At 55.5% G+C, this 21900-nt stretch overlaps 9 protein-coding genes across 9 annotated transcripts; 5 read left to right on the forward strand and 4 right to left on the reverse strand.

The window, feature by feature from the left end:
• Positions 1–52: 52 nt before the first annotated feature.
• On the reverse strand, positions 53–2194 carry B0H18DRAFT_1053815 (major facilitator superfamily domain-containing protein). The gene is made up of 5 exons (XM_048031016.1): positions 2075–2194; positions 1825–2018; positions 1528–1759; positions 1236–1473; positions 53–1175 (listed from the first exon to the last, which is right to left on the reverse strand). The coding sequence occupies exons 3-5, from the start codon at positions 1698–1700 to the stop codon at positions 282–284; spliced, it is 1305 nt and encodes a 434-aa protein (XP_047885463.1). The 5' UTR covers positions 1701–1759; positions 1825–2018; positions 2075–2194; the 3' UTR covers positions 53–281.
• B0H18DRAFT_1053817 (uncharacterized protein) lies at positions 2175–4089 on the reverse strand. Its single transcript, XM_048031017.1, has 4 exons — positions 3720–4089; positions 3512–3656; positions 2750–3449; positions 2175–2685 (listed from the first exon to the last, which is right to left on the reverse strand). Exons 1-4 carry the CDS (start codon positions 4045–4047, stop codon positions 2407–2409), a joined length of 1452 nt encoding a protein of 483 aa, XP_047885464.1. The 5' UTR covers positions 4048–4089; the 3' UTR covers positions 2175–2406.
• A 680-nt stretch (positions 4090–4769) lies between these two features.
• Positions 4770–5450, forward strand: B0H18DRAFT_250698 (uncharacterized protein). The gene has a single exon (XM_048037284.1). It carries the CDS (start codon positions 4864–4866, stop codon positions 5218–5220), a length of 357 nt encoding a protein of 118 aa, XP_047885465.1. The 5' UTR covers positions 4770–4863; the 3' UTR covers positions 5221–5450.
• An 83-nt stretch (positions 5451–5533) lies between these two features.
• B0H18DRAFT_1127151 (uncharacterized protein) lies at positions 5534–8588 on the forward strand (the record flags this gene model as incomplete). Its single annotated transcript, XM_048035257.1, has 7 exons — positions 5534–5669; positions 5721–5896; positions 5938–5995; positions 6939–7054; positions 7113–7980; positions 8034–8457; positions 8528–8588. The coding sequence occupies 7 exons, from the start codon at positions 5534–5536 to the stop codon at positions 8586–8588; spliced, it is 1839 nt and encodes a 612-aa protein (XP_047885466.1).
• A 170-nt stretch (positions 8589–8758) lies between these two features.
• Positions 8759–10822, reverse strand: B0H18DRAFT_1088430 (uncharacterized protein; the record flags this gene model as incomplete). Its single annotated transcript, XM_048032237.1, has 8 exons — positions 8759–9491; positions 9538–9632; positions 9719–9915; positions 9937–9991; positions 10016–10121; positions 10149–10207; positions 10229–10536; positions 10732–10822. 8 exons carry the CDS (start codon positions 10820–10822, stop codon positions 8759–8761), a joined length of 1644 nt encoding a protein of 547 aa, XP_047885467.1.
• A 202-nt stretch (positions 10823–11024) lies between these two features.
• B0H18DRAFT_1053829 (uncharacterized protein) lies at positions 11025–13073 on the forward strand. The gene is made up of 5 exons (XM_048031018.1): positions 11025–11198; positions 11266–11611; positions 11680–11824; positions 11883–12591; positions 12649–13073. The coding sequence occupies exons 2-5, from the start codon at positions 11281–11283 to the stop codon at positions 12907–12909; spliced, it is 1446 nt and encodes a 481-aa protein (XP_047885468.1). The 5' UTR covers positions 11025–11198; positions 11266–11280; the 3' UTR covers positions 12910–13073.
• Positions 13074–13205: 132 nt separating this feature from the next.
• On the reverse strand, positions 13206–15383 carry B0H18DRAFT_1053838 (uncharacterized protein). Its single transcript, XM_048031019.1, has 7 exons — positions 15254–15383; positions 14837–15183; positions 14550–14580; positions 14302–14490; positions 14148–14239; positions 13832–14091; positions 13206–13769 (listed from the first exon to the last, which is right to left on the reverse strand). The coding sequence occupies exons 2-7, from the start codon at positions 15116–15118 to the stop codon at positions 13493–13495; spliced, it is 1131 nt and encodes a 376-aa protein (XP_047885469.1). The 5' UTR covers positions 15119–15183; positions 15254–15383; the 3' UTR covers positions 13206–13492.
• Positions 15384–16602: 1219 nt separating this feature from the next.
• On the forward strand, positions 16603–17970 carry B0H18DRAFT_1157309 (uncharacterized protein; the record flags this gene model as incomplete). The annotated part of the gene is made up of 2 exons (XM_048035784.1): positions 16603–17146; positions 17204–17970. The coding sequence occupies 2 exons, from the start codon at positions 16603–16605 to the stop codon at positions 17968–17970; spliced, it is 1311 nt and encodes a 436-aa protein (XP_047885470.1).
• Positions 17971–19075: 1105 nt separating this feature from the next.
• On the forward strand, positions 19076–20961 carry B0H18DRAFT_1053853 (uncharacterized protein). Its single transcript, XM_048031020.1, has 7 exons — positions 19076–19809; positions 19870–20232; positions 20292–20315; positions 20360–20473; positions 20523–20803; positions 20855–20916; positions 20942–20961. The coding sequence occupies exons 1-5, from the start codon at positions 19266–19268 to the stop codon at positions 20762–20764; spliced, it is 1287 nt and encodes a 428-aa protein (XP_047885471.1). The 5' UTR covers positions 19076–19265; the 3' UTR covers positions 20765–20803; positions 20855–20916; positions 20942–20961.
• Positions 20962–21900: the final 939 nt, after the last annotated feature.

A 21900-nucleotide genomic window follows, 5' to 3' on the forward strand; every position in this document is an offset into this window, starting at 1 on the left:
GTCAATTTCAGCAACCGTGACGAGGAAGGAATGAAGACCCAGAAGAGATCATCACCGAAGACGATACCCACTCTGTCATATTGGGAGATCTAGTACTGTGAGCGTCATGCGCAGCCCTCGCAGAGAGCTGTGCAACATAACTGGAATGGCTTTTGTCACCTTCGAGACCTACACCTTCTAAGTTACTACAAATTACGACTATTGCCGCTGCGAGCTCTATTATTCGTCAACCTCGCGACAGGGCGCTGGCATTTGAAGCCAGGCAATGGTCTCTCTCATCTCTAGACTTTTGCCTTGAGCGACCAACCCGCCTTCGCAACGCGGGCCGCCAGCAGGAGTGCTCCCGCTGCCAAGACGGCCACGCCATTGAACACGATACCCTTCCAGAACTCGCCCGTCCGCAGATCCACGAGCACACCCGCCACGGGGTTACCAATGAGGAGCCCGAAGCCCGCAAGGGCGAACGCCATGCCCAGTCGCGCGCCGAGCCGGGAGTGGTCGTCCGTGAGGCTCGCGACTGCCGCGGGCGGGAGGCTCACGAGCGAGCCCGAGAACAGGCCGTACAGCACGCAGAACACCACGAAGCCTCCGACGGTGTGCACTGCGAGCCAGGAGAGCGCGAGGATGCCCGTCGCCGTCGCGCAGCCCGCGAGCATCGTGAGAGGGCCCGTCTTGTCCGCGAGGAAGTTCGGGAGCAGCCGCCCGAGCGTCGAGGCGGCGCTGAGGATAGCCAGGAAGTAGAAGGCGAGCGTCGGCGAGGCGGAAGTGCGGGCTGCGGCGAAGGCGGGTGCCTCGAAGAACGGGATGTACGTGCCCATGAATGAGATTGCGTTTCCGATGCAGAAGAGCGTGTAGGGCAGCTCTGCAAAGGCCTTCGCGTCGAAGAGCCGCCGTCGCCCCGAAGGCGCGATGCGGCGCTGCATCACTGCGATGGATACGGCGGATGTAGCAAGTACAATGAACCCCATCACGCGCACGGTCCAAGGGAATCCAATCCTTGGCTGGAGCTGGTGGAACACGCTGAGGTAGACGACCGATCCGATAGAGCTCCCGGACGTTGTGATCCCTACTGCCAATCCGCGCCTTTTGTTGAAGTAAGTTGACACGATGGCGACGCCAGGAACGAAGACGCATCCGCTTCCAAGACCGAATGTGACCCCTAGGGCCAGAAATGCCTGTGGCAAGGGACACATTCGTAAATTATTGCAGCGTTCAGCCTTACAGCAAGCTCTCACCTCGTAGTATTGTGTGGAGAGACTGGTCATCATCAGACTGAATACCATCAGAAATGACCCGACAATCATGAGCACTCGGGTGTAGCCCATGTCAAAGATGGGTCCTGTCAGGGAACCAACGAGTAGTAGCAGGAAGCCCTGTATGGAGCCTATCCAGCTGATGGCTGAGGCAGAACTGGAGGGAAACAGCTCTTGCTCGTAGTAGGTCTGGAATGCTCCATATGTATTGAATATACCCCTAGGCATGTTTGAAGAATTAGTATTGACAACGAACAAGACTTTGTATACACACCATGAGTTGAAAAGGATGAAGAAACCGCCGAGGACCTGTAGCCAGGCCCTCGCGCCCCCGTCGGGTGCAGCGCTAGCAGAGAGGGCGGCGGGTTGCTGGGCGAGACTTTGTGAGTCGTCATGGCTTTTGGGGGCCTTCTCGGAGTCGCGCCGCCCTGCACTGGGGGATGTCATGAGGCGAACGTACGCTGAACGCGGTAGCCAAACCGGAGTCCTCGCGAGGTCGCGTTTCTCTACAAAGGGCCCCCGTCCGAGTCAGCGAAAGGTTTTGTGAGGCAGAAATCTCTATTGCACCCACCTTGGTTGAGTACATGACTCCACCGTCTGCTAGCGCTGTTGAGGACAGAAATCCGATTCGGACTGTATCGGCGATCACAGACGCTCGCTATTAGCCCCGTGCCGAAGAAGTACAGTACAAAGAGACGAATATGAGAGGCTGATACTAATAGAGGATGACGACATACGGCGGCAGGCTGAAGTGAAACCTTACTACTATACGGGTTTCATTCGGGGTTAGTCACGGTCATGTCAGCAGGTTGCAGTATTACTTAACGACCTGAAGCCCGTCCCTATAGAGTCGAATAGTTCCGCTACGTCCGTTTCATGGACGATCTTGCATGCAAATGGATTGTACCACTTACGCGATGCGCGGTCGTCGATCTACAGATGGCGGCGTAACGTCTGTAGCGCCCCTGAGTGATCGACGTTCAAGTTAGCCGCCAGCTTGAACATCATCCGCGCTACTCTGTTACAGACATGGACCGCTTCGGAGAGATGCCAAAATCTACATACGTGCTCGAACACGTTGACTGTACATTGTATTATGATAACATAGCCAATCACCTGTGATTCGTAAACTCTGCACAAGCATGAAACATGATCAGTAATAATCGCGCTCGTCCACTAGCGCATGGCCCCGCATCAGCCACTCCCAATCTTCACACTCGAAGTCCTCGGTCGTTCGGAACTGGACCTTGGTGAGAGGCCAAGGTTTGCTGAGCTCGACCTCATCGCCCGTGCGAACCACCTGACATAGGCACGATCGACGGCCTACAAGTCTCAGAGACTTGTTGGCAACCACGATGTCGGACAACTCTACGATCGGCAGGCTTGCGTCGTCGACAATGTGCGCGAAGGCCAGCTTCGGGAGGGTGGCCCACTGGAAAGGGACATCACGATGAGTTTCCTAGATGTTTTGGGAACTGCGAAGAAATCCGACATACCAGTCCATCCCACGCGTTGTCTTCGGGGTCCAGCTCGATGTATCCGAACCAGAGACGTAGGGCCTTTAACCCGTGAGGGATTGTGCCTCTCAGCAAATCACACATTGTCCGCCCGATATCGTGCAACCACATATACAGCCCTAGAACCTCCAGGCCTGATAGCGATTGAATGGCAAACAAGAGAGGAGATAGTTCTTGAAGAGTGCTGCCCTCGTCGTCATAATCCAGACACCGCAGTTTCTTCTTCGTCCGAATGAAGCCTCCCAACGACTCAAGCTCCGCGGCAACGACGGGACACATCAGCTGAAGCTTGAGGTGCGTAAGATGAGGGAGTGCAGAGGGATGTGCCGCTAGAGCGATATAGAATTCCGTAGGCGAGTCAAAACGGGAGACGATGTGCAGAGCCTGGAGTTGGGTGCAATGATGGAAGAGCAGTGTGATATTGCTGAGATCACCACCGTTCTCAATCGTCAGATGAGTCAAATCCTGCAGGATGTGGATCGGACATTCCCAAATCGCCTGGCTCGGTGCGGTGAGCTGCGTCAGAGACCCTCTGCGAGATTCAAGCAATGATGGACAGGACGTGCGGTACTCCTCGTATGGATCCGGCTCCATTTCAAAGGACTCGTCCAGATTGTATATGCAGAGGCTCGATGCTGGTAGTCTCTTGAGAGCGCTCAACGCACCCAAACATTGGATTCTAATGCAGGTTCATGAGAACGATGGCGCACGCAGCGGCAAGGGACTCGAGGCATAACCTACGGCAAGGTGTACTCGCGAAGATTGACAGCGGTCGACGCCAGTGCCATCAGGATGTTGTCACCAGGTAAGAAGTGCGGCCGGAAGGTGGTGTACCACTTGAATGTCCGCAAATTGTGCATAATGCTGATAGCATTGGTCAGGCCGCCTGATCCCAACGTCAGTCGGAGACAAAGGCTTGGACACCACGAGAAGCGACAACGTAACTCACATATCTCGAAGGTCGCGACGTCCGCGAATGCAAGTACGTGCAGTTCTTTGACAAAAGACGCGAACACAGGATCGGTGATGACGCGCAGTAGTATGCAACACGACTTGCACCCGCGGTCTCCTTCAGGAGGTTCCTTTGTAAAGCCATAACCGACCTCCCAGCACCCAAAGTGTATACGGAGCGTGGAGAACAGTATGCGAGCGGCGAGATCATGAAAGAACCTAGACACAGCCAGGCATTCTCGGGTCGTGGCGGAGGGTGTCTGACTCAAAACAATCTGCCATAGTTCTGGCGGAAGACGTTCAGACCATGGACGGTCTGCCTCCATGCCGCTGTGAAGGTCGTCAGTACTGCCAGGTCCGACAACATGTAGTCTACTTTTCGACGCGCTCCCTTGTCGACAGGTCGGTATTTTCAACCGCAGTCTCAATGTGCGCTGTGGAATGCAGGCGGAGCCTCAAGTGCGTGGCTGAGCTTGTGGCGGGTGGCCCTGCGTCTGCAGCGGAAGCGGCAACAATACATTGCTTCAGTCGCGCACTGGGTCACCGTCTTCTGCATTGCTCCTCCTCAGCTCAAGGATAGCGACTTACACCGCTATCTACACGGGAAGATGCCGTTCAGCTAAGGGTTCGAACGTTCATCCCTTGATCGCGACGAGTAACGATTCAAATATTCAACGGTCTGTACCTCGCCGCCCGTCTGCGACCTAATGCTCTTTACAGTCTACATAGTTCATCAAGCGGGCTTGGTATGTATCGACGTAACTGGAACACCGCGTTTGGGTCCGCCGTTCGTTTTGTCCTTCATATATTCCCCGAGCCTGTGGCCCTTTCCACCCGCACTTTCTCGCCTGCACCCACTGGCATGTTCTCGTGCGGGATCTTACTCTCGGCATGCCCATTTACATATCGCTTGCCTCGGTATGTGTCTGCCCTCTGGCACACCTGTTACTAGCTAACTCATCCCGAGATCAGTTGCTGGACCGACAGAAGCCGGTACCTCCTGGCGCTGTGCAGCTCTAGCGACACGCTGCCCGGCCACGCGGAATCGGCTGTCACAGTGTAAGGTGAGCTTTAGGGACAAGATGACAATGATCGGGATGTGCACGGGTGAAGCCTAGGAGGGAAATGCCAAGGAAGAACGGATGGTGAAGGTAAGTACAGCAAATTTGAAGCTTCTATGTCGAAGTATGCTCCTGCTCACGACCGTTAACCCGCAAACTCATCTGTCTGCCCGCACGCGCGTCCACTCGCCCGTTCATATGCCCGTCCGCCAATCCACATGCCGCTCTCCCGCACGTTCGCCCGCTCGCCCATACCCTTGCTTACCTATCCTTGTGCCAGTGCTCAGCCGCTTGGACGCCCACTCGCCCGCGTGCTTGGTTGCCCGTGCGTTCGTGCACTGGCTTACTCGCGCGCACGCCCGCTCATCTGCCCGTGCTCTCGCTCATCTACTGCAAATGTATCCCCCGACTCGTTCGCCTACGCACTCGCTTGTCTGACACAGTGACAGCCCGCCTACTGTGCCACCTGCCTGCCTGCCCATCTGACCGATCACTCCCCTACTCCGGCGCTGCCAACTCAGTCGTATGTGTGCCTGCATATCCGCGTGTCCACGTCTCCGCCTGCGCTCTCACTAAGCCACTCATAGGGCTGAGACGATGACGTCCGTCAATCGCCTCGCTCAACCGCGTCTGCACTCTCGACCCCCGTCCTCGCTGCCAGTGCACTACTCACTGTGACAACCTGCCATGAACCACCTCTACGCCTGCTTAGCTACACCCACACTCTGCTGCACTCGCCCCGTCGATACCCATGTCGAGCATTAAGAAAATCTTCCACCGCGCCCGTGAATCCATATCCTCGAAGGGCTCTATCCGCGCCAAGTCCCCCGACTCATCGGGTGTCTTCAGGCCGAATACCAATGGTCATGCGCATCCTCTCTTCAATGGTAACGGAAAGCCAATGGTGCGCTTATGACCCCAGAGGTTGATGACAGAAGGAAACAGCCGCGCAACGTCAACAAGAATAGTCGGAGATTCCGTTGAAACAGCCTTCATCGGAAGGGAGCAGGAGACTGTCGTTCAGGAGAAAGTCAATCGAGCGCAGGAACGCGAGAAACACGACGAGCAGGAGGAGACGGAGTGCAAGGAACACAGAAAACGCTTGCACGATGAGGTGCGCCCCGACGCGCTGCAGCAGCTGATTAATTATATCAGGGCCCGTTGCGCAATAACTACGGCGAACTCCCGCTGAACATGTCCCAGGTCGAGCTCCGTACGTCCATTTCCTCAGGCTTGCAGTCTGTATGCGCAGGGATATATCGCTGGCTTGTCTTTTTTTGCTACGTTCAATGTACCCGCTCGGTGCTGTCGATGTCACCAACACATAATAAAAATTGAGGTGGCTGCAGAGAGTGTGAATATGGCTACACCGCGGACTGCATAGTAGGACATGTAATATTACGATACACATAATGACGGGGACGCGCACTGGACGCGTCAGAGCAGGTCAGAGCGCGTTGTGCCGGTGTGTTTGCACAAACTCGTGACATGCCGAGCGGCTGATGGCGAGTGAAACCGACCTCCAGACAATAGGGGGGTATCAAAAGCAGACGTTAGACAAGAATATCCGGAGCGCGCGCAGGTTGAAAGAATTGTCTACTCTGCCCACGGGAGACTAACAACATGCCGCACCGAAACGACGATGAGTCTCATACCGTATCGGATGCTCGCACTCTGTGATGCACGCTTGATTCTTTCGAACTGACCTTCCAGTTTCCTTCTGCCAGTATAATTCTTGAGAATCGACTCAGACTCAAATCCAAAGGGGTGCGGGTTGGCCAAGGGTTGGCGATCCGCGAAGTTGAGAGGTCAACGACAAGGCAAGTCTATAATAGGCAAGTCTATGCAACTGACCTCCTCCTTGGCATTTCGAACTCCGCAGAGGCGGCTGTGGCGCGACCCCTTACTTCCTCCTCCTCCTCCTCCTCCTCCTCCTGTTGCTGCTGCTGCCGCTGCTGCTGTCGCACCACCAACGATCGAGCCATCAACGGGAAGATTGCACACCAGTCACCGCTTAGTACTTAGCACTTGCCATGCAGTTTTCTCGGCCACCGGAATTTCCACGCCGGCGGGCTACTAGATTCGGCGGGTCATAACAGCACTATATTCTCACTATGGCATATCTTCGACTCCTCCGAAGCTTGTCTACCGCACAGGGGGCTTGAAGACGCCCTGGGTCAAGCTTACGGGATTAGAGGCCTATTGCAAGTCCGAGCAGGCGCGTGGGGTCTTCGGCCACAAGCTCAACCTCGCCTGGTGGCAGTGGAAGACCGTGGGTCCTCTGGTTCGGGACCTGCTGAATACCCAGAGGCTCGCTTGGACGTCCTTAGACGTCGTTCGTTTCCTCACCGACGGAGACAGACCTAGACAGACATGAGAAGATTCGCGGTTCTGTTGTGATCTGGGTGGGTGTTCGTCCCGATTCGCTCCACGCTGAGGATGCCTTCCATTCGGCCAACGATATCCTTCGGCTTCTCGAGGGCTTCGACATCGTCAACGTTGAGGTCGAATACCGCGAGTCCCTCTACAAGCGGTCGGTCGGCCCAGCACTTCTCCGCTCCGTTTTGAGTCTCAACACTACCGTCGACGGTCGCGGTCCCCTCACTCCCGCTCTCGGACCCATCGCTACCTTTGAAAGGCCCGACGCCGAGGGCACCATGGGGCTCTACTTCGCTGAGGGTGGTGACAGCAACAAGGTATTGGGTCTTACCTGTCACCACGTCCTCCTCAAGACGGACGCGACAACCATCGACGACTACGTATTCTCGGGCGTCGGTGCACCTCGCAAGAACGTCCAGCTTCTCGGCACTCGCGCCTTCGACAAGCTTCTCAGTGCCATCAAGACGCGTATCAGTCGTCACGGTATGATGGTCGGTCACCACGAGCAGCAGATCAAGAGGCTGGAGGCGAGGGTGGATGATGCCTACGAGGAAGATGTTGCAGAGGCGGGGAAGAAGCTGGAGAAGACTCAGGCCCAGTTGGAGGACGCGAACAAGGCGATTGAGGACCTTGAAAAGTTCTACGAGACGGTCAAGGAGGACTGGGGCCAGGCCAGCCAGCGCATCATCGGCCACATCCGCTCCTCCCCTGCCGTCTCCTTCAATGTCGGTCCCAAGGGCTTCACCGAAGACTGGCGCGCGATCGAGCTCGACGGTCCCAAGTTCAGGGATGCGTTCAAGGGCAACTTCATTGATCTTGGTGCATTCCGACGTCTCTTAGTTCAGGTCGTTTAGTTCAACAGATACAATCAGGGACGGAGATCGAGCCCGACATTTTCATCATGAAAATGTATCCCCACGGCGGCCATACGACCTTCAAATACCCCTACAACCGTCTCCTTCCACTCCGCGACATGATCACCGAGGAGCGTATGCGCGAGCCCGACACGCTCGACAACGAAAACGAGGCCTGTTCCCTCGTCATCAAGAACGGGGCCGCTACTGGTGTCACCATCGGGCGTGCGACGGGACTCTTCTCGTTCGTCCGCGACGACGTCTTCGGTCACGAATCCATGGAGTGGGCTATCTATAACTACGGCGACCAGTACTCTGGCGTGTTCGCGGCCCCTGGCGACTCCGGGTCGATCATCGTCGACGGACTTGGTCGCATTGGTGGTCTTCTTACTGGCGGTACCGGCAAGACCGACACCTCGGACGTGACTTATGCCACGCCCATGTGGTGGCTCTGGCCCCGTATCAAGCAGCACTTCCCCCACGCCCACCTCGACCCCCTCATCATGACCTAGGCGTCGCGACGACAAGAGCGGCATCGCTGACAGCGGCGAGCCCTTCTCACTTCATCTTTGAACGATCGGACCATGACTCACAAGTTGACTTGTTCCATAGAGTCCATACATAAGTACTGCCCCTACTATCCTACGCTACGCTACTGCATACTTACAATAAAGTACTGTACACCATACAACAGCATTGAAAGCATGTAACATGAAGTGGCATGTTTCCAACGATAAACTTTCCTACACTTCCAACAAGTCCGCTGCAAAGCGGTCCAAGGTGTACACCTCGAATCTGCTGCTGTACGCGCCTTCTCCAAACTCGCGCATCCACGCGTTGCTCAGCCCGCCTTCCCAAGCGTACAGCTCCACTCGCCACCCCTTCTTCAGCGCCGTCCGCACGCACCCGAGGAACCCCTCCTCGTTGAACTGCCCGACGTTCCCATCTCCGGTCGCGAGCACGATAGTGCCGCCGAGAGGGACCTCGTCAACATCTGCGATGGCCTGAAGCAATTTAAGCTGTAGGAGCTCGTCGACGCCCTGCTCGCGATATCGTACGCGTGCAGACGCCCCTGCCCCATTGCCGTTGCTATTCCCGTTCCCGTTCGGCTCTGATTCGGTCGACGTCCCACCGCCGCCAATCGAGCTCTTATGTGAGTGGCTCCGCGCGTGCGCCGCACCAGAGCGGCGCCCACGGCCGCGGCCGGGGCTCTGCGTCTCACTCTGGTGCTGGCGGTCAGCCCCGTCGCCCATGTCCGGGACGCGCGCGTACACGCGGACTTCGTAGCCCAGCTGTTCCGCGGTGTCGACCGGCTGATAGAGTGGCGACGACGCCACTAGGACCCGCCGCGTGATGGGGCGCCCGCGCTCGAGGATGAGCGCGAGCGCGGCGTGCGAGAGATGTTTACTGCGGCTGCGCGCGAAGTGGTGCAGGTGCCGCCGCAGGTAGGATAGGAATCCAATGAGAATATTAGAGCTGCTGGAGGGTCAGCGACAAGCGGCCACGGAGATGAGTTACGCACTGGTCAATGAAGACGTGGATGAGGGTGTCTTGAGAGCCCGGCTCGGGGCCCCGGGTATCGACGAAGCCAGATTCTTCGGTCCCGCTCGTCGTCGTCTCCGGGTCGAGTATGTCGTGCAGCGCGGCCGCGTCCTTCGGAAGAATAGCCTGAGCTTGTGCGCGAGGTTCCGCAGGTGTAGGACGCGTGCGTCTATGGGTAATGATACAGGGGGTATAAGATTCGGGGTAGACTTGCTGTGGAGGAGTCGTGGCTTCTCGCGGGCGACTTGCGCGATCGTGCGCTGCCTCCGTTCTGGCCTGGTCCGCGCCGGGGTGGCTGCGATCCGTATGGCAGCTGACGGGGAGGATGTGGCATCGACGGATGAGGACGACGCATACGCTTCGTCGCCGCCATCATCACCGACATCGTCAACTCCTGCCGTCGTCGTCGTCTCCGTGAAAGAATCTAGGTCGCGCTCAGATGCGCGGACCAGAGAGACTCCCTCGGACCGATTTCTCTTGCGGCGCCGCTTGCGACGCGGCTGGATAACGTGTCGGAAAATGCTGTCCGACGTCGTCGTAGTGGAACTAGTGTTTCCAGTCGTCCTCAATCCCTTCTCGCGCTGCGCAAACAGGCGCGCACGTTCAGCAGCGAGGAAACCGAGCGCCTCGTCTAGGTCTCCTAGGGATGGCTGATCGATGAGCTCTGCTACTTCCGCTTCTGCTCGGAGTAGGTCTGTCCGGTCCAGGTCAGATGCCGTGGATTCGGAGTCAGACCGTAAGGGCGAGCGTCCGCGACGAGGACTGTCTGGTGAGGAATAAGATAGGTATTCGTTGACTGGGTGGCGAGACCATGCGGTGGAGGCCGACGGGGCCTCGGAGTCGTCTTCGGTGGGCGAGAAAGCGAGAGGCGAAATAGGTGTTCCAGTGTTTACATCGTTGAGCAATGGAGGTGCATTGCGTGGTTGTAAGGTCGTGAGTGCACGGAATACAGTTGTGAAGGCACCGAGATCTGGTGCATCTGTATACATGCATGGTCAGCGTTACATTCGGTATGGGCATCATGTACCGCCTCCTGCGTATACTCGCGAAGTCTCCATGATTACTGCGCTTGGTAGACATTAAGACAGTTTGCCCCTGCTCACCGAAGGACCACCAAGTAGATATCACCTCCTCCGCAGCTCTGGTGGCCACACCAAATGAACCAAGTACTCACCGTCGGACGTGACCCCACTAACCTCCGAGTACGACGAGAAAGGACTGAAGGGCGTCGGTGAAACCGTGGAATCAGAGACGGAGTGGGTCATTATACAATATGAGATAAACAATCAGTCGATGGTCGTTAGAAGCGAGAGGACGAAAGAGAACATGTACAAGTCGTGCATGAGGAATGCGGAAAGCGAGGTTAGGCAGGATTCGGGAGTAGTTCGCAGAAAGGTACCCAGAAAAGGAAAGCTTAGCTTACTAAGCGGATAGGTTCACGTCTCCTCACTCCGCCTTCCTCCTCATCCTCGCCGTCTGTTGGGTCGATACTACCAAGTACTGTCAGCTACTGCCAGCCTCTGACAGCCTCGTTGTTGAGTGACGGGAGCACGTCAAAACTGGTTCGAACAAAATCGTGCTTGTAGTGAAACAGGGAAGAAAGAGAGCGCAACTTGACTGGTACGGGCATCTTTCATCACGGTATGAATCACTATGAAAGACTACCCGAGAGCCAGCTACTGACATGCTCAAGTTGTCCGTCCTCCAGACATTAGACGACAGAATGGAGGCAGAGAATTCTTGGCCGAAACGTCTTCCGCTAGAAATATGGCAGATTGTTCTCAGTCAAACATCCCCCGCCACAACCCGAAAATGCCTGGCTGTCTCCAGGCTTTTCCATGATCTCGCTGCTCGCATTGTCTTTTCGACGCTACGTATACAGTTCGGGTGCTGGGAAGCCAGCTATGACTTGTTGGACGAGCCGTTTGAAGGAGACCGCGGATGCAGGTCATGTTGTGTGCTGCTGCACACCATCACCGACCCTGTGTTTGCGTCTTACGTCAAGCATTTACACATATATGCGTTCGCGGACAAATTCACGACCTCCGAAATGTGTAAGCTACAATCTTGCATTTTGCTTGTGAGGTGCAAAGGTCTTGTTTCTGACTGAGGTTGTCATTAGGCGGCGTAACGAAAGCAATCGGCACTCTGTCCAATTTACGTACACTGAGATGGTATACCAACCATCGGTCGTGCATTTTACCTAGCGACGAGCTCCTGGAGGCACTGGCGGCGACGGCTGTATGTCTCCGCGAATACCAACTGCCGTGAGTAATTGTGCACCCTGCTGCTACATGTGCAGTCCCTCTCATGAAGCACTTATAGGATTCAGTGCTTGAGTGCGCTGCCGGCTCTTAAGAGATTACCAGCATCAAGTCTTTGTTTGTATTTTCCGGAGCAATATTCTTTGGAAGAGGAGCTGCACTGGCCATGCGACGTATACCGCTCGTCCTTCGCATCACTACTTGAGGCCCGCAGAGGTTCTCTAACGCAGCTTACCGCACCAAACCAGGCGGTCTGGGAATGCCCGCCACACATATTGCGGGGCCTGACTCATCTGACGATCGACGACGTCGGTCATTCTAGTAACCTCGATCTCATTTCCCCCCATTGCACTCGACTCGAGTCCCTGCAGATTATCCTTCACCTGGATTTTACTTCGGAGCTCTGTGTCGCTCTAGCAGCAAACCCCGCCGCGTTCCCTCATCTCACGTACCTCAAGCTACTCTCGGACGATTTTGTGGATGGCACGAGAGTCAATGCGGTGGCTAGCTTCATCCGACCGAAGACGAAGCTGCGGTGTCTGGATTTTAACGGCCAGTGCAGCACTGTTGAAGAACTATCTCCTGTCTTAGACGCTATTCGATCGCTATCAGACCTAGAAATCCTTGGTCTTGATGTTGGACTCGGGCGATTTGGACAGGAAACGATTGATTTGCTCAGATGTACAATTCCCAAAGGAGTTACCGCCCTACGTCTCGGGCTTGACTACGACGACCTGGCTGCACCAGGAGGTTACTCATGGGCCGAACTGGTATGTCGAGTTGCATCGTTGTCTCCACGAGAATCACATTAACAAGTCATGCTGCAGTGGGCAGGTCTACCGAAGTTGACTTTTGCCCACATCGGCGACGTCGAGACTCGTTCGGTCACATCGATACCGGACCTCGCTGATGCTATCGCCTCTTTGAGGCTCGTAGGGCATTGCTCGCGCTTCCACGAGGTGTATCGCGCGGACGATGGAGTCACGCTCGGCGAACCTTGGTCCGCTACAAAGGTGCAATTTCGAACGGTAGAGGACTTCGGGTCCAAAGACTGGGAATGGTTGATGCGAGGCCATTTTCTACCATAGACTAATTTCTGCGAGGGTGATGCTTGATTGGGTGTTAACGTCAAAGGGAGAAGCAAATGGTGCCTGGTATGCTGCGCATTGACTTTCAGTAGATGGTGGATTGGCTCTGTAGTGAAAGGATAGTATGCAACCAATGTGTCCGAGTTCGACAGCTGGCTCGAAATGATGGTGGAATCGTGCGCGCTGAAAGAACCTGTCACAGAAGTGTCAGCTGCCCTTCCCTCGGTTCGTTGTATCAGTCTCCCCAAGGCAGACGGAGGGAGGACGGTCTTCTATGGTCGTTGTATGGTGTCAGTGACGCTAGACTTGGCATATGCTTGGTGGAGATGGACGCCACTCACAACGCACATCGCGCCTCTGGACGTCGACGTTTGCTGTCGTTATGGCAGATCTCCACCGGAATGTACAGGGCATCATCCTCCGACAGGCCACAAACGGCAACTAGCACTACAATCAGGTCGTACAGCATACTAATCTACAGCGGCTAGTGGAATAACAGTCTACAAGAGAGGAACACCGGCGTAACAGCCATGCAGGGGTCGTGAACATAAGTGGTCAAGAATGTCAAGCCTCGTTGCGCGCTCTACGCACTGCCGTAGTTGTTCGGTCGACGCGGCGACGGCTTGAGAGGGATACCTTCGTCCAGACCCACCGCGCTGCGCACGTTGGTCGGGCCGTTGATCATGACGTCCTCCTCCCCGGCATCGAAGATGAGGTCCTCGCGCGCCCATCGCATCAGCATCCGCTCGCCGACGCGCGAGTGCATCAGCCACGGGTGGGTCTTCATGTACGACAGGGCGAACCTGCGCAGCCTCGCAGGTGGGCGCTGCACCAGGTACGTGACAACGATGACAACGAGGCTATCCGGGTCCAAACCGGTGAGCAACGACGGCTGCTTGTGAGAAGGAAGACAGGTACGCACGCGGATGAGGCGAAGATGGTCATGATTGACCGCCGAGTCTGCCCGTAAAGGAAGTCGGGGTCGAGTATCTTCTTGTCGCCGGGGACATCGTCGTCCTCCGAATCCTTGGGCGGCTCGTCAGAACCGGGGTTGTGCTTTGGCGGGGTCGGTGGAGGGGAGTCGTCGTCAGGTGCGGTCATCGCTTGGCCGCATGCGTGCTTGGTTCGCCACTCGAACGTATGGGTACCGTTCCAGTTCCAGTAGATGCTAGGTTTCGTAGGCTGCCAGGCGACGTTGTGAGCGATTGGACGATCTGTGTGATGCGGTGCAAGCTCACCTCTTCTGCCTGGTGGTCACAGATGAACTGAAAGTCTGCCTTCTGTTGTTTGTAGACGTAGTACCCGCCGTGAAGATGGATGTGCAGAATGTCTGGGATTCATGATCATGTTCGAATCAATGACGCGAAGCACGTAGATACGAAAGCAGCTTACCGTGTCGCGTGTTCTCATCCGCAGGCACAAGCTTCGCAGTGACATTCAAGCCTGGCTGATATTCTTCGCCAGCAAAGCCATCGCCTCCATCGTCCTTCTTAGGAAGAGAGCCAGAGATGTCACCGGCAACTGGGATCACTTGCAAGACTCGAGGACTCTCCCCTTCGCGTTTTGGCCGGACGTTTGAAACTAGAGACCACAGGCTGCTTCAATCTCGAAGCTAAGAGCTTCTTCAACGGTATGCCTACTGATTTTGCAGACCCATGTCCCGTCAGGACACTGTGAAAGGGATCAGTGACGAGCTTCAAGAACGCGAGGAGGAGCGCTACGGTCGCAAAATGGTATGACAGGCCATCGCCTCCGAGGACGTGATCGCGCCGTCGGGAATCGCATCACCGATCTGGTGATCACGACGATTTTGTCGTCGGATCCCTTCTTGCTTCCAACCACCATCCGGAGGCTGCTCAGAAGTCCGAGCGGAACCACGGGACGCTGGCTGTTTCGGGACCAAGACCAAGCACGGCAGCTGACGTACCTGTTCATCATGGGGCGTCCACTTCGTCGTCTTCAGTGGACCTGCGAAGGAGATCCTGTACTCGGCTTTCGTCACTGTGGGCGGTGTCGACCGCTCAAACCCAACGGTCCAGCCTCCGTCATTTCCTTCGAACACCGGACACAAATCGAAGCGCCGATTGCCTAGAGTGAACTGACAGTGCCTCGTCAGGGCGTTCAGCGACTCTGCTGCCACGCCTGTCGATGCAGCCGACGCTAGAGAACCTAGGAGAGGAACAGCCAGAGCAAACGCTGGGCCGAGCATGATGGGTCGTCGCAAGTCGTCGAAACCCTCCCTGGGAGAGCTGCAGGCTCTAATTCGAGCAAAGGTAAGTCTAGCGGCTGATACCGCGGTGTGCTAGTCACGCTGTATCTCAGGCTGCTACAGCTTTATCATTGGCGGGCAGCCGTCTTCGCCGTAACCCACGCTGCCCACGTTACTGGCTGAGGGTGCGGCCGTGCAAGAAATGACATGTCTGTGTCCAAGCGGTGTGGTGAAATGCCTTTGCGAAGACGATGCGGAGGAGGAGGTGAGAAAGCTCGCCGACAGCGGTGCGCTGTATGAAGCGTCACCTGACCGTCTTCACGACACGCTATTGGCGGCGCGCTCATTCTTCCTCCCGCACTTAGAGATTGTTCTCACCTCCCGTCTCTTCCTCGTAACACCTCTCGACATCGATCCATCACTCCCTAAGCGGGAAGCGTGGCGTGTAGCCCTACTTCGTAATGTGCGCACGCTCATTGGCTGCGTGCACACCTTTCCTGCGTCAGATGCATCCTCGGAGGCCGTACTGCAGCGCTCTCGTTCGAGACTGGCGCCTCGAGCATCCTCCGCCATGTCCTAATTTGCGAAGTTGCCATTCACATCTGTGTATTCTACACACACAGGCTTTGGCTGCAACGACTTCACAATCGAAGTCGATGAGGCGCCTCTCGAAGTCAACCCTTTCCCGGAGCGTGTGTCCTATCACCTGCAGGTACGCGCATGTCGCGGAAGATATCATATATCATGCGCTCACATGCGAGCTGGACTGGAGAAAGAACTGTAAGTGACGGATCTCATATCACAACTCTTCAAACCTAATCGCACAGTCTTCGTGTCTATGACGTTGTACCTTCGCTTTACTGATTTCTTGCCTCACCGCTAACACGATAGAAATACACAGCTCTCGGTGATCGTTCAATATTCACCTGCAGAATCAGCGTCGATCGCACCTATGTCGAGGTGCTTCATCTCACCGAGCACTCAATGATCTGGGACCGGTCGCCCCACAAGCCTCGTGTTAGCCTTCCATGGCGGCGTGACCGTCCTTTACGTTCAATTACAACTAGTCCAGACGCTGTGTGTATATGGTGAGCTCTACTTCCGGGCCAAAGCATATTGCCCCCGGAGGACGTGCGCGCTATTCACCTTCTATCGCAGGTGCTGCAGAAGTACTAGTGGTACGGTAAGGCTCTGGTTTGGTGGAGTTTACGAGGGAATCACTCCCTGCGGGCAGTGTTATGCTCTTCACTAGCGGCAGCTGGTATCCCTGGATGGATAGTAAGCCAAGTATTCGCGAGGCTGTGATGTCCATCGGACTGCTCTTATCTAGAGCAAGATATCGAGGAGCTTCGGCGGATCATGCCAGGAAGACCTCATGTTACCATGATCGCCCCTCTTCGGAAGGGGTGAACTCACAGCCTCGAAGTGAAGGGGCATACATATATACCGGCAGGGGAGACACAGGTCACGTCGCCAAACCCACCATGGACCGTACTCCCACCCCCGACAACTTCAACACCATTGCCGAAGTTGACGCTGCAGTTGAAGATGTCCTGCAGCGCGGCATAACTGTGGATATCGTTTCGGACCTTACAAGCTTCGAGCAGCCATTCCTCAACCGGTCGGATGAGTTCTGTCGACTCCTGGCCATGAAGTACGTCTCCCGCCAGAACTCCGACGTGACGCGTGCGAAGAAGGAGCAATACGAGCGCAACCGAGCGAGGTTGCATATGGAGGATTCCTCGGCACTGCACTTCGAAGGTTTCAGGCGCGCGTTCGGGGAGATCAACACTGGGAGTGACAATGCGTTCGGCGAGGACCGAGTTCAGAGCTTCCTTGACTTGGGCTGCGCTCCAGGCGGATCCTCGACGTGGATCCTGCAGAACAACAGGAATGCTAGAGGAATAGGAATCACTTTGTCCCCGGACGCTGGAGGCCTCCGGCTACAACTTGACTCCCCATTTCTCGAGCAGCTCCAAGTCCGCTACGAAGATCTGTGCAAGATTGCGTCAGGAGGGGAAGCCATTGGTACGTCGGTCATCGAGCGGGGCATGCCGAATAACCCTTACTAACACCACCCCATAGAAGATACCCCGGCTACAGGCTTTGACCTCGTCGTTGCGCATGCCGCGATCATGTTCAGAGACGACGTCCGCTGGACTCAGTCCATCGCCCTGACATATGCCCAACTTCTGATCGCCTTCCAGCACATTGCGCAGGACGGATCTCTCGTCATCAGTCTCAGGTCGCGCCCATTAAACTGGGTCGTCGATATCGTTCGGGCCCTTGATGAGGCATTCACGTCGGTGCATGCTGTGAACACAATGTATCAGGGAAGAAGACCCTTCGTCAATGTCGTGTGCAGGGGATTCCGCGCGGGCACGGATGAGAGAAATGAGTACATCCGCCGCCTCCGTCTGTGTGTCAGGTACTTCGAGACTACCAGTGGGTCCCTCGTCTTTGACACAAGCGTGAGATTGGATCGACATGCTAACGTATGTTTGGTGGTAGCCGGGCCCGTCGACGCACCGAACGGTGGCGCGGCGAATATCCCTCGTCTGTGCGGCACGCGAGACGAAGAGATTCCGGAAGCGACATACCAGTATGTGTTGAACCTATTCACCGGCGTTTGGCAGAGCAAGTATGCTGCCATCCGCCACAATTGTCAAAAAGTGTTTGTGAGACGTAATGCAGATAGAGGCAGGCACAAACGCACTCGGGCCATGATGCAAGCCGCTGATAACTCATCGCATACAGTGATGAGCGCAGGCTCAGACGAGAACAATGGAAGTTACCGCACTGCTGGACAGCAGTTAGGTGCTGCCCGTGTGTTCGTAAGTGCCACCAACTGATTACAGTCTTGTACTAGACTTAGAAGTCATCGCAGACACCTACCGCGCAGCCCAACGGCGGCGGCTCATTGCATGGCGGAGCCGCCCCAGCGTGGAGTCGGCTGACAGCTATATCAGACGCCGTGACGAGAAGAATGCCGGTTACAACGCTCTCTTCAAGCGCGTTGGCGGCGTGGGTCGCGCCGCCGATCGCCCAGGCTCTGGAGGAAGTACTAAAGTCGAAAGCCTTGCCTGTTAACCTACTGGAAGTACTGGAACTGCTAGCTGTAAGTCGCGCAATCACTCACTAACCAGCAACACGCTGACCTGTATTGTTTCTTCTTGACTTTGTTGCATCTTAGTCGTAAGGTCCGACGCCACACGACAAAGTGCACTATATCTTCTTGCTTGCACATCTGTTGTTGTGCGGTGTACGGAGAGTACACTGTTGAACAGCTACCTTCTTGCTACGTACGGATACACGGCTCTTGTATCTCGCATACTGGAAGTCTACCGCTCAACGAAGGGTGTCCTAGATCCTGCCATGCACGTGTGTCGGTGCCAGTACTAGTACTAACAGCTGGTAAGTACTATAGCAGCACGGCCCCCTCGTGTTCGACGATACGTTGCAAGGTGCACACGTTTCCTTATTCCAATAGCACAAGCATCACGGATTGAAACCCGTCTCATCGACGAGACTTTGTCTGGTTGCCGTACTGTATGTATCATACTGACTACCGTCGCGCCGGAACCATCGCAGCGGAGAACAACTGGGAGGGAATCATCAAGGATCCCTACGCCGTCGCCGAGCGCTCTCTCAAGCCTCGTGTAAGTTAGGTTTCTCGTATCGATGTTGACCAGGCTTTCATCGACACAATCTAGATGTGCGGTAAACGCTTCAATCCCTCAAGCAACCTCTACCATTTCAGGGGTTGGTGATCCGACTACCTTCTATTGCAGGTACTGCGTGTGATAGAATGCCGAAATTTGGGATCCTGTGGTTTCTTGGAGGAGTATTCCGCCTGCGGACTGAGTCATGCTCTGTATAGAGGCGGATCCTCGCGAGACGTTCTTGAGACGTTCCTAGGCTAACTGAACGTGAGTGCCTGCCACTTCACTCCCCGCTATCCTTCGCTGTCCCGTCACACTTACTAGTGCATCAGCGTATCCATTCATTCACGGCTTCTTCTCGCTTTGGGTAGCCTCGTGTTATGATCATTGAGCCCGGGATGCTAGAAGGCAGTATCTCCACGCAGGCCCCTCGAGGCGAACGAGCATAAATACCGACGGACATAGATGGAACGCAAATTCTCACCATGGACCTTACCACTGCCACCGACAGCTTCACGACCATTGAAGAGGTCGACGCTGCCGTTGAGGACATCCTGGCCCACGGCCTGCCCGAGGCGATCGTCTCGAGGCTTACGAGCTTCGAGTTGCCCTTCTACGAAAAATCGTATGAACTGCGCCGCCTCACCGCTATGAAATACTTCTGCCGTCAAAGCCCTGACGTGACCCGGCACCAGAGGGTGCAAGACCAGCACAACCGCGCGGCCATTCAGTCGGAGGATGTCCCGCAGCGACACTTCGTAGGATTCAAGCACGCCTTCCATGAAATAAACTACATGAGCGGTAGTCCATTTGGCGACGATCGGATCCAACATTTCCTCGACCTGGGGTGTGCCCCGGGGGGCTTTGCCATCTGGGTGTTGCAGAACAACAGGAACGCTCGAGGCGTCGGTGTCACCTTGTCCCCGGAGGCCAAAGGCATCCGGATACAACTTGGCACCAAGTTTCTGAAGCGGTTCGACGTCCAGTATGGAGATGTGTGCGAGATTGCGACGGGACAGGCAACCATAGGTACGTGCAATATCATTTTGAGGCACTGTCATGGCAATGCGTGCTGACTGTTAGGACCAGGGGAGGTCCCAGACGGCGGTTTTGAGCTTGTCCTTGCGAATGCTGCGATCATGTTGGCGGACGACATCATCCCCTGGGCGGACACAATCCGCCTGGTATATGCCCAGCTACTAGTTTCCTTCCAGCACATCGCGCAGGGCGGCTCCCTGGTGATCAGTTTTAGGTCGCGTCCTTTGAAATGGGTCGTCGACATCGTTCGCCTCCTAGGTCAGGCATTCACGTCGACCAGGACAGAGAACCCGTCATTTCAGGGTCGACGCTCGTTTGCCTACGTCGTCTGCAGAGGTTTCAGTGCGACCGACGAAGAGAAGAATAGGTACATCCATCGCCTCGGCGAATGCGTGGAGTACTTGAAGAACGCCAGTATGATCGTCTGCTAGTATAGTGCACCGGGTGTAGTATGTTGACGTTGTTCATGGCAGCCGGACGTGTTGACGACCCATCCGGTGGGACGGCGAAGATCCCGCATCTCTGCGGCGCGCAAGACGAGGCCATCCCGGAAAAACATACCAGCACATAGTGGACATGTTCGCCAGCGTCTGGGAGCGCCAATATAACGCCATCCATTCCAATTACGAAAAAGTGCTACTCGAGCAGCAGGCGTGTGAGTACAAACCTGTCTCCGTAAGGTAACACACTCACAAGCTGTTTAGTCAATGCGCAAACGAGCGTAGGCGAGGACATCGGAGGTGGTCCTTGGCAACCTGTAGGACGTAGACCGGTCGCGCAGGCCAACGAAGGCGGCTCATTTAAATGGAGCCGTCCGACCGCACCGCCTGACGACATCTATCGGAAGCGCCGCATGGAGAAGAACGCGGCTTACAACACGTTCTTCAGTCGTCGTGATAGCGCGAGCGGCAGCGCTGATGGCCCCGGCACCTGGCGGAGGAGCTAGATGTGAGGACAGTCCATGGCAGCTGGAAATTCTGCGACTGTGAGTCTGTGTAGTTGCCGGCCTGCGAAATGACACTGACCTATCCAGAAGCATTGTCTCGTTGATGTTCTTGTAGATCCTAGTCTCGCGGCAGCCTGCATCTTGTACTACCGGTGCAGGCGTGACTGACTGCTATGTCTGCTGTCCTTCTGTTTTCAAAATTGACGTTTTACATGCTATCGCTGTTGCCTGGGCTGCGAATGTTCTGTATGTCTGTTGTCGTGATACGGCCGGAGCGTGTATGATAGGAGAAACCTGCTGTTTCTGCCAACGCATAAACTGATTTGGTGCAATGGAATGACAGAAAGCGGGTGAGATAACTGCTTCATGAGTAATGGGTATCCTCGAAAAACGGGGGTGCATACGACCAAATGGATATAGACAGCTCAACTCATCTCCCGTGAATGTCGTGCGAGGTGCATATGTTGTTTCCTTACTCCGATTGCGCAAAGATGATGGATTGAAACCCGTCTCGCCGACAGGATTTTGTCTGGTTGCAGTACTGTATCATAGTGCCGTCGTGTCGGGACTATCGCAGCCGTGAGTAATTTGGAGGGAATTACCATTGATCTCTACGCCGTCGCCGAGCGCTCTTTGAAGCCTCGTGCAAGTAGGTCTTTCGTATCGACCTGACCAGGCTTTCATCTCCGAGTAGTAAGCAGTCCGGACTCAGTCTAGCATAGATGTATGGTAAACCCTTTGACCACTCAACCAGGCCCTACCTTTCCTGGAGGACCTACCATCTGACTACCTTCTATCACAGGTGCTGCGTGTGATAGAACACCGACTATGAGATCCTGTGGTTTCTTCAAGGGTACTCCGCCTGCGGATTGAGTCATGCTCTGCATAGAGGCAGAGCCCTGCGAGACCCCCTGGGAGGACTGAACGTCATTCCACTCCACGCTGTTCTTCGCTGTCCCGTCACACTTAATGGTGCATAATATCCATTCATGATTCCCGGCTTCTTCTCGCTTTGTGTAGCCTCGTGCTATAGAAATTGAGCCCGGGTTGCTGGGAGGCAATATCTCCCTCCACGCAGCCTCGAGGCGAAAGAGCATAAATACCGACGGATGTAGGATACAACGTAATTCTCACCA

The sequence above is a fragment of the Fomitopsis serialis genome (assembly GCF_022376445.1).
Source record: "Fomitopsis serialis strain Sig1Antser10 chromosome Unknown B0H18scaffold_236, whole genome shotgun sequence".
Classification (NCBI taxonomy): domain Eukaryota; kingdom Fungi; phylum Basidiomycota; class Agaricomycetes; order Polyporales; family Fomitopsidaceae; genus Fomitopsis; species Fomitopsis serialis.

Excerpts from the sequence above, each read along its gene's own strand:
- B0H18DRAFT_1053815 (XM_048031016.1), bottom strand. The coding sequence starts at position 1,700 with ATGACATCCCCCAGTGCAGGGCGGCGCGACTCCGAGAAGGCCCCCAAA. Across the intron at positions 1,474-1,527 it reads TTCATCCTTTTCAACTCATG|GGGTATATTCAATACATATG; the intron begins GTGTGTATACAA and ends AAACATGCCTAG. Across the intron at positions 1,176-1,235 it reads TCTCCACACAATACTACGAG|GCATTTCTGGCCCTAGGGGT; the intron begins GTGAGAGCTTGC and ends CCCTTGCCACAG.
- B0H18DRAFT_1053817 (XM_048031017.1), bottom strand. The coding sequence starts at position 4,047 with ATGGAGGCAGACCGTCCATGGTCTGAACGTCTTCCGCCAGAACTATGG. Across the intron at positions 3,657-3,719 it reads CGTCGCGACCTTCGAGATAT|GCGGCCTGACCAATGCTATC; the intron begins GTGAGTTACGTT and ends CGTTGGGATCAG. Across the intron at positions 2,686-2,749 it reads ACAACGCGTGGGATGGACTG|TGGGCCACCCTCCCGAAGCT; the intron begins GTATGTCGGATT and ends GTCCCTTTCCAG.
- B0H18DRAFT_250698 (XM_048037284.1), top strand. The coding sequence starts at position 4,864 with ATGGTGAAGGTAAGTACAGCAAATTTGAAGCTTCTATGTCGAAGTATG.
- B0H18DRAFT_1053829 (XM_048031018.1), top strand. The coding sequence starts at position 11,281 with ATGGAGGCAGAGAATTCTTGGCCGAAACGTCTTCCGCTAGAAATATGG. Across the intron at positions 11,612-11,679 it reads ATTCACGACCTCCGAAATGT|GCGGCGTAACGAAAGCAATC; the intron begins GTAAGCTACAAT and ends GGTTGTCATTAG. Across the intron at positions 11,825-11,882 it reads CTCCGCGAATACCAACTGCC|GATTCAGTGCTTGAGTGCGC; the intron begins GTGAGTAATTGT and ends AAGCACTTATAG.
- B0H18DRAFT_1053838 (XM_048031019.1), bottom strand. The coding sequence starts at position 15,118 with ATGCTCGGCCCAGCGTTTGCTCTGGCTGTTCCTCTCCTAGGTTCTCTA. Across the intron at positions 14,240-14,301 it reads GGATGAGAACACGCGACACG|ACATTCTGCACATCCATCTT; the intron begins GTAAGCTGCTTT and ends CATGAATCCCAG. Across the intron at positions 14,092-14,147 it reads GTGACCACCAGGCAGAAGAG|CCTACGAAACCTAGCATCTA; the intron begins GTGAGCTTGCAC and ends GTCGCCTGGCAG.
- B0H18DRAFT_1053853 (XM_048031020.1), top strand. The coding sequence starts at position 19,266 with ATGGACCTTACCACTGCCACCGACAGCTTCACGACCATTGAAGAGGTC. Across the intron at positions 19,810-19,869 it reads GACGGGACAGGCAACCATAG|GGGAGGTCCCAGACGGCGGT; the intron begins GTACGTGCAATA and ends TGTTAGGACCAG. Across the intron at positions 20,316-20,359 it reads ACGTGTTGACGACCCATCCG|GCCATCCCGGAAAAACATAC; the intron begins GTGGGACGGCGA and ends GCGCAAGACGAG.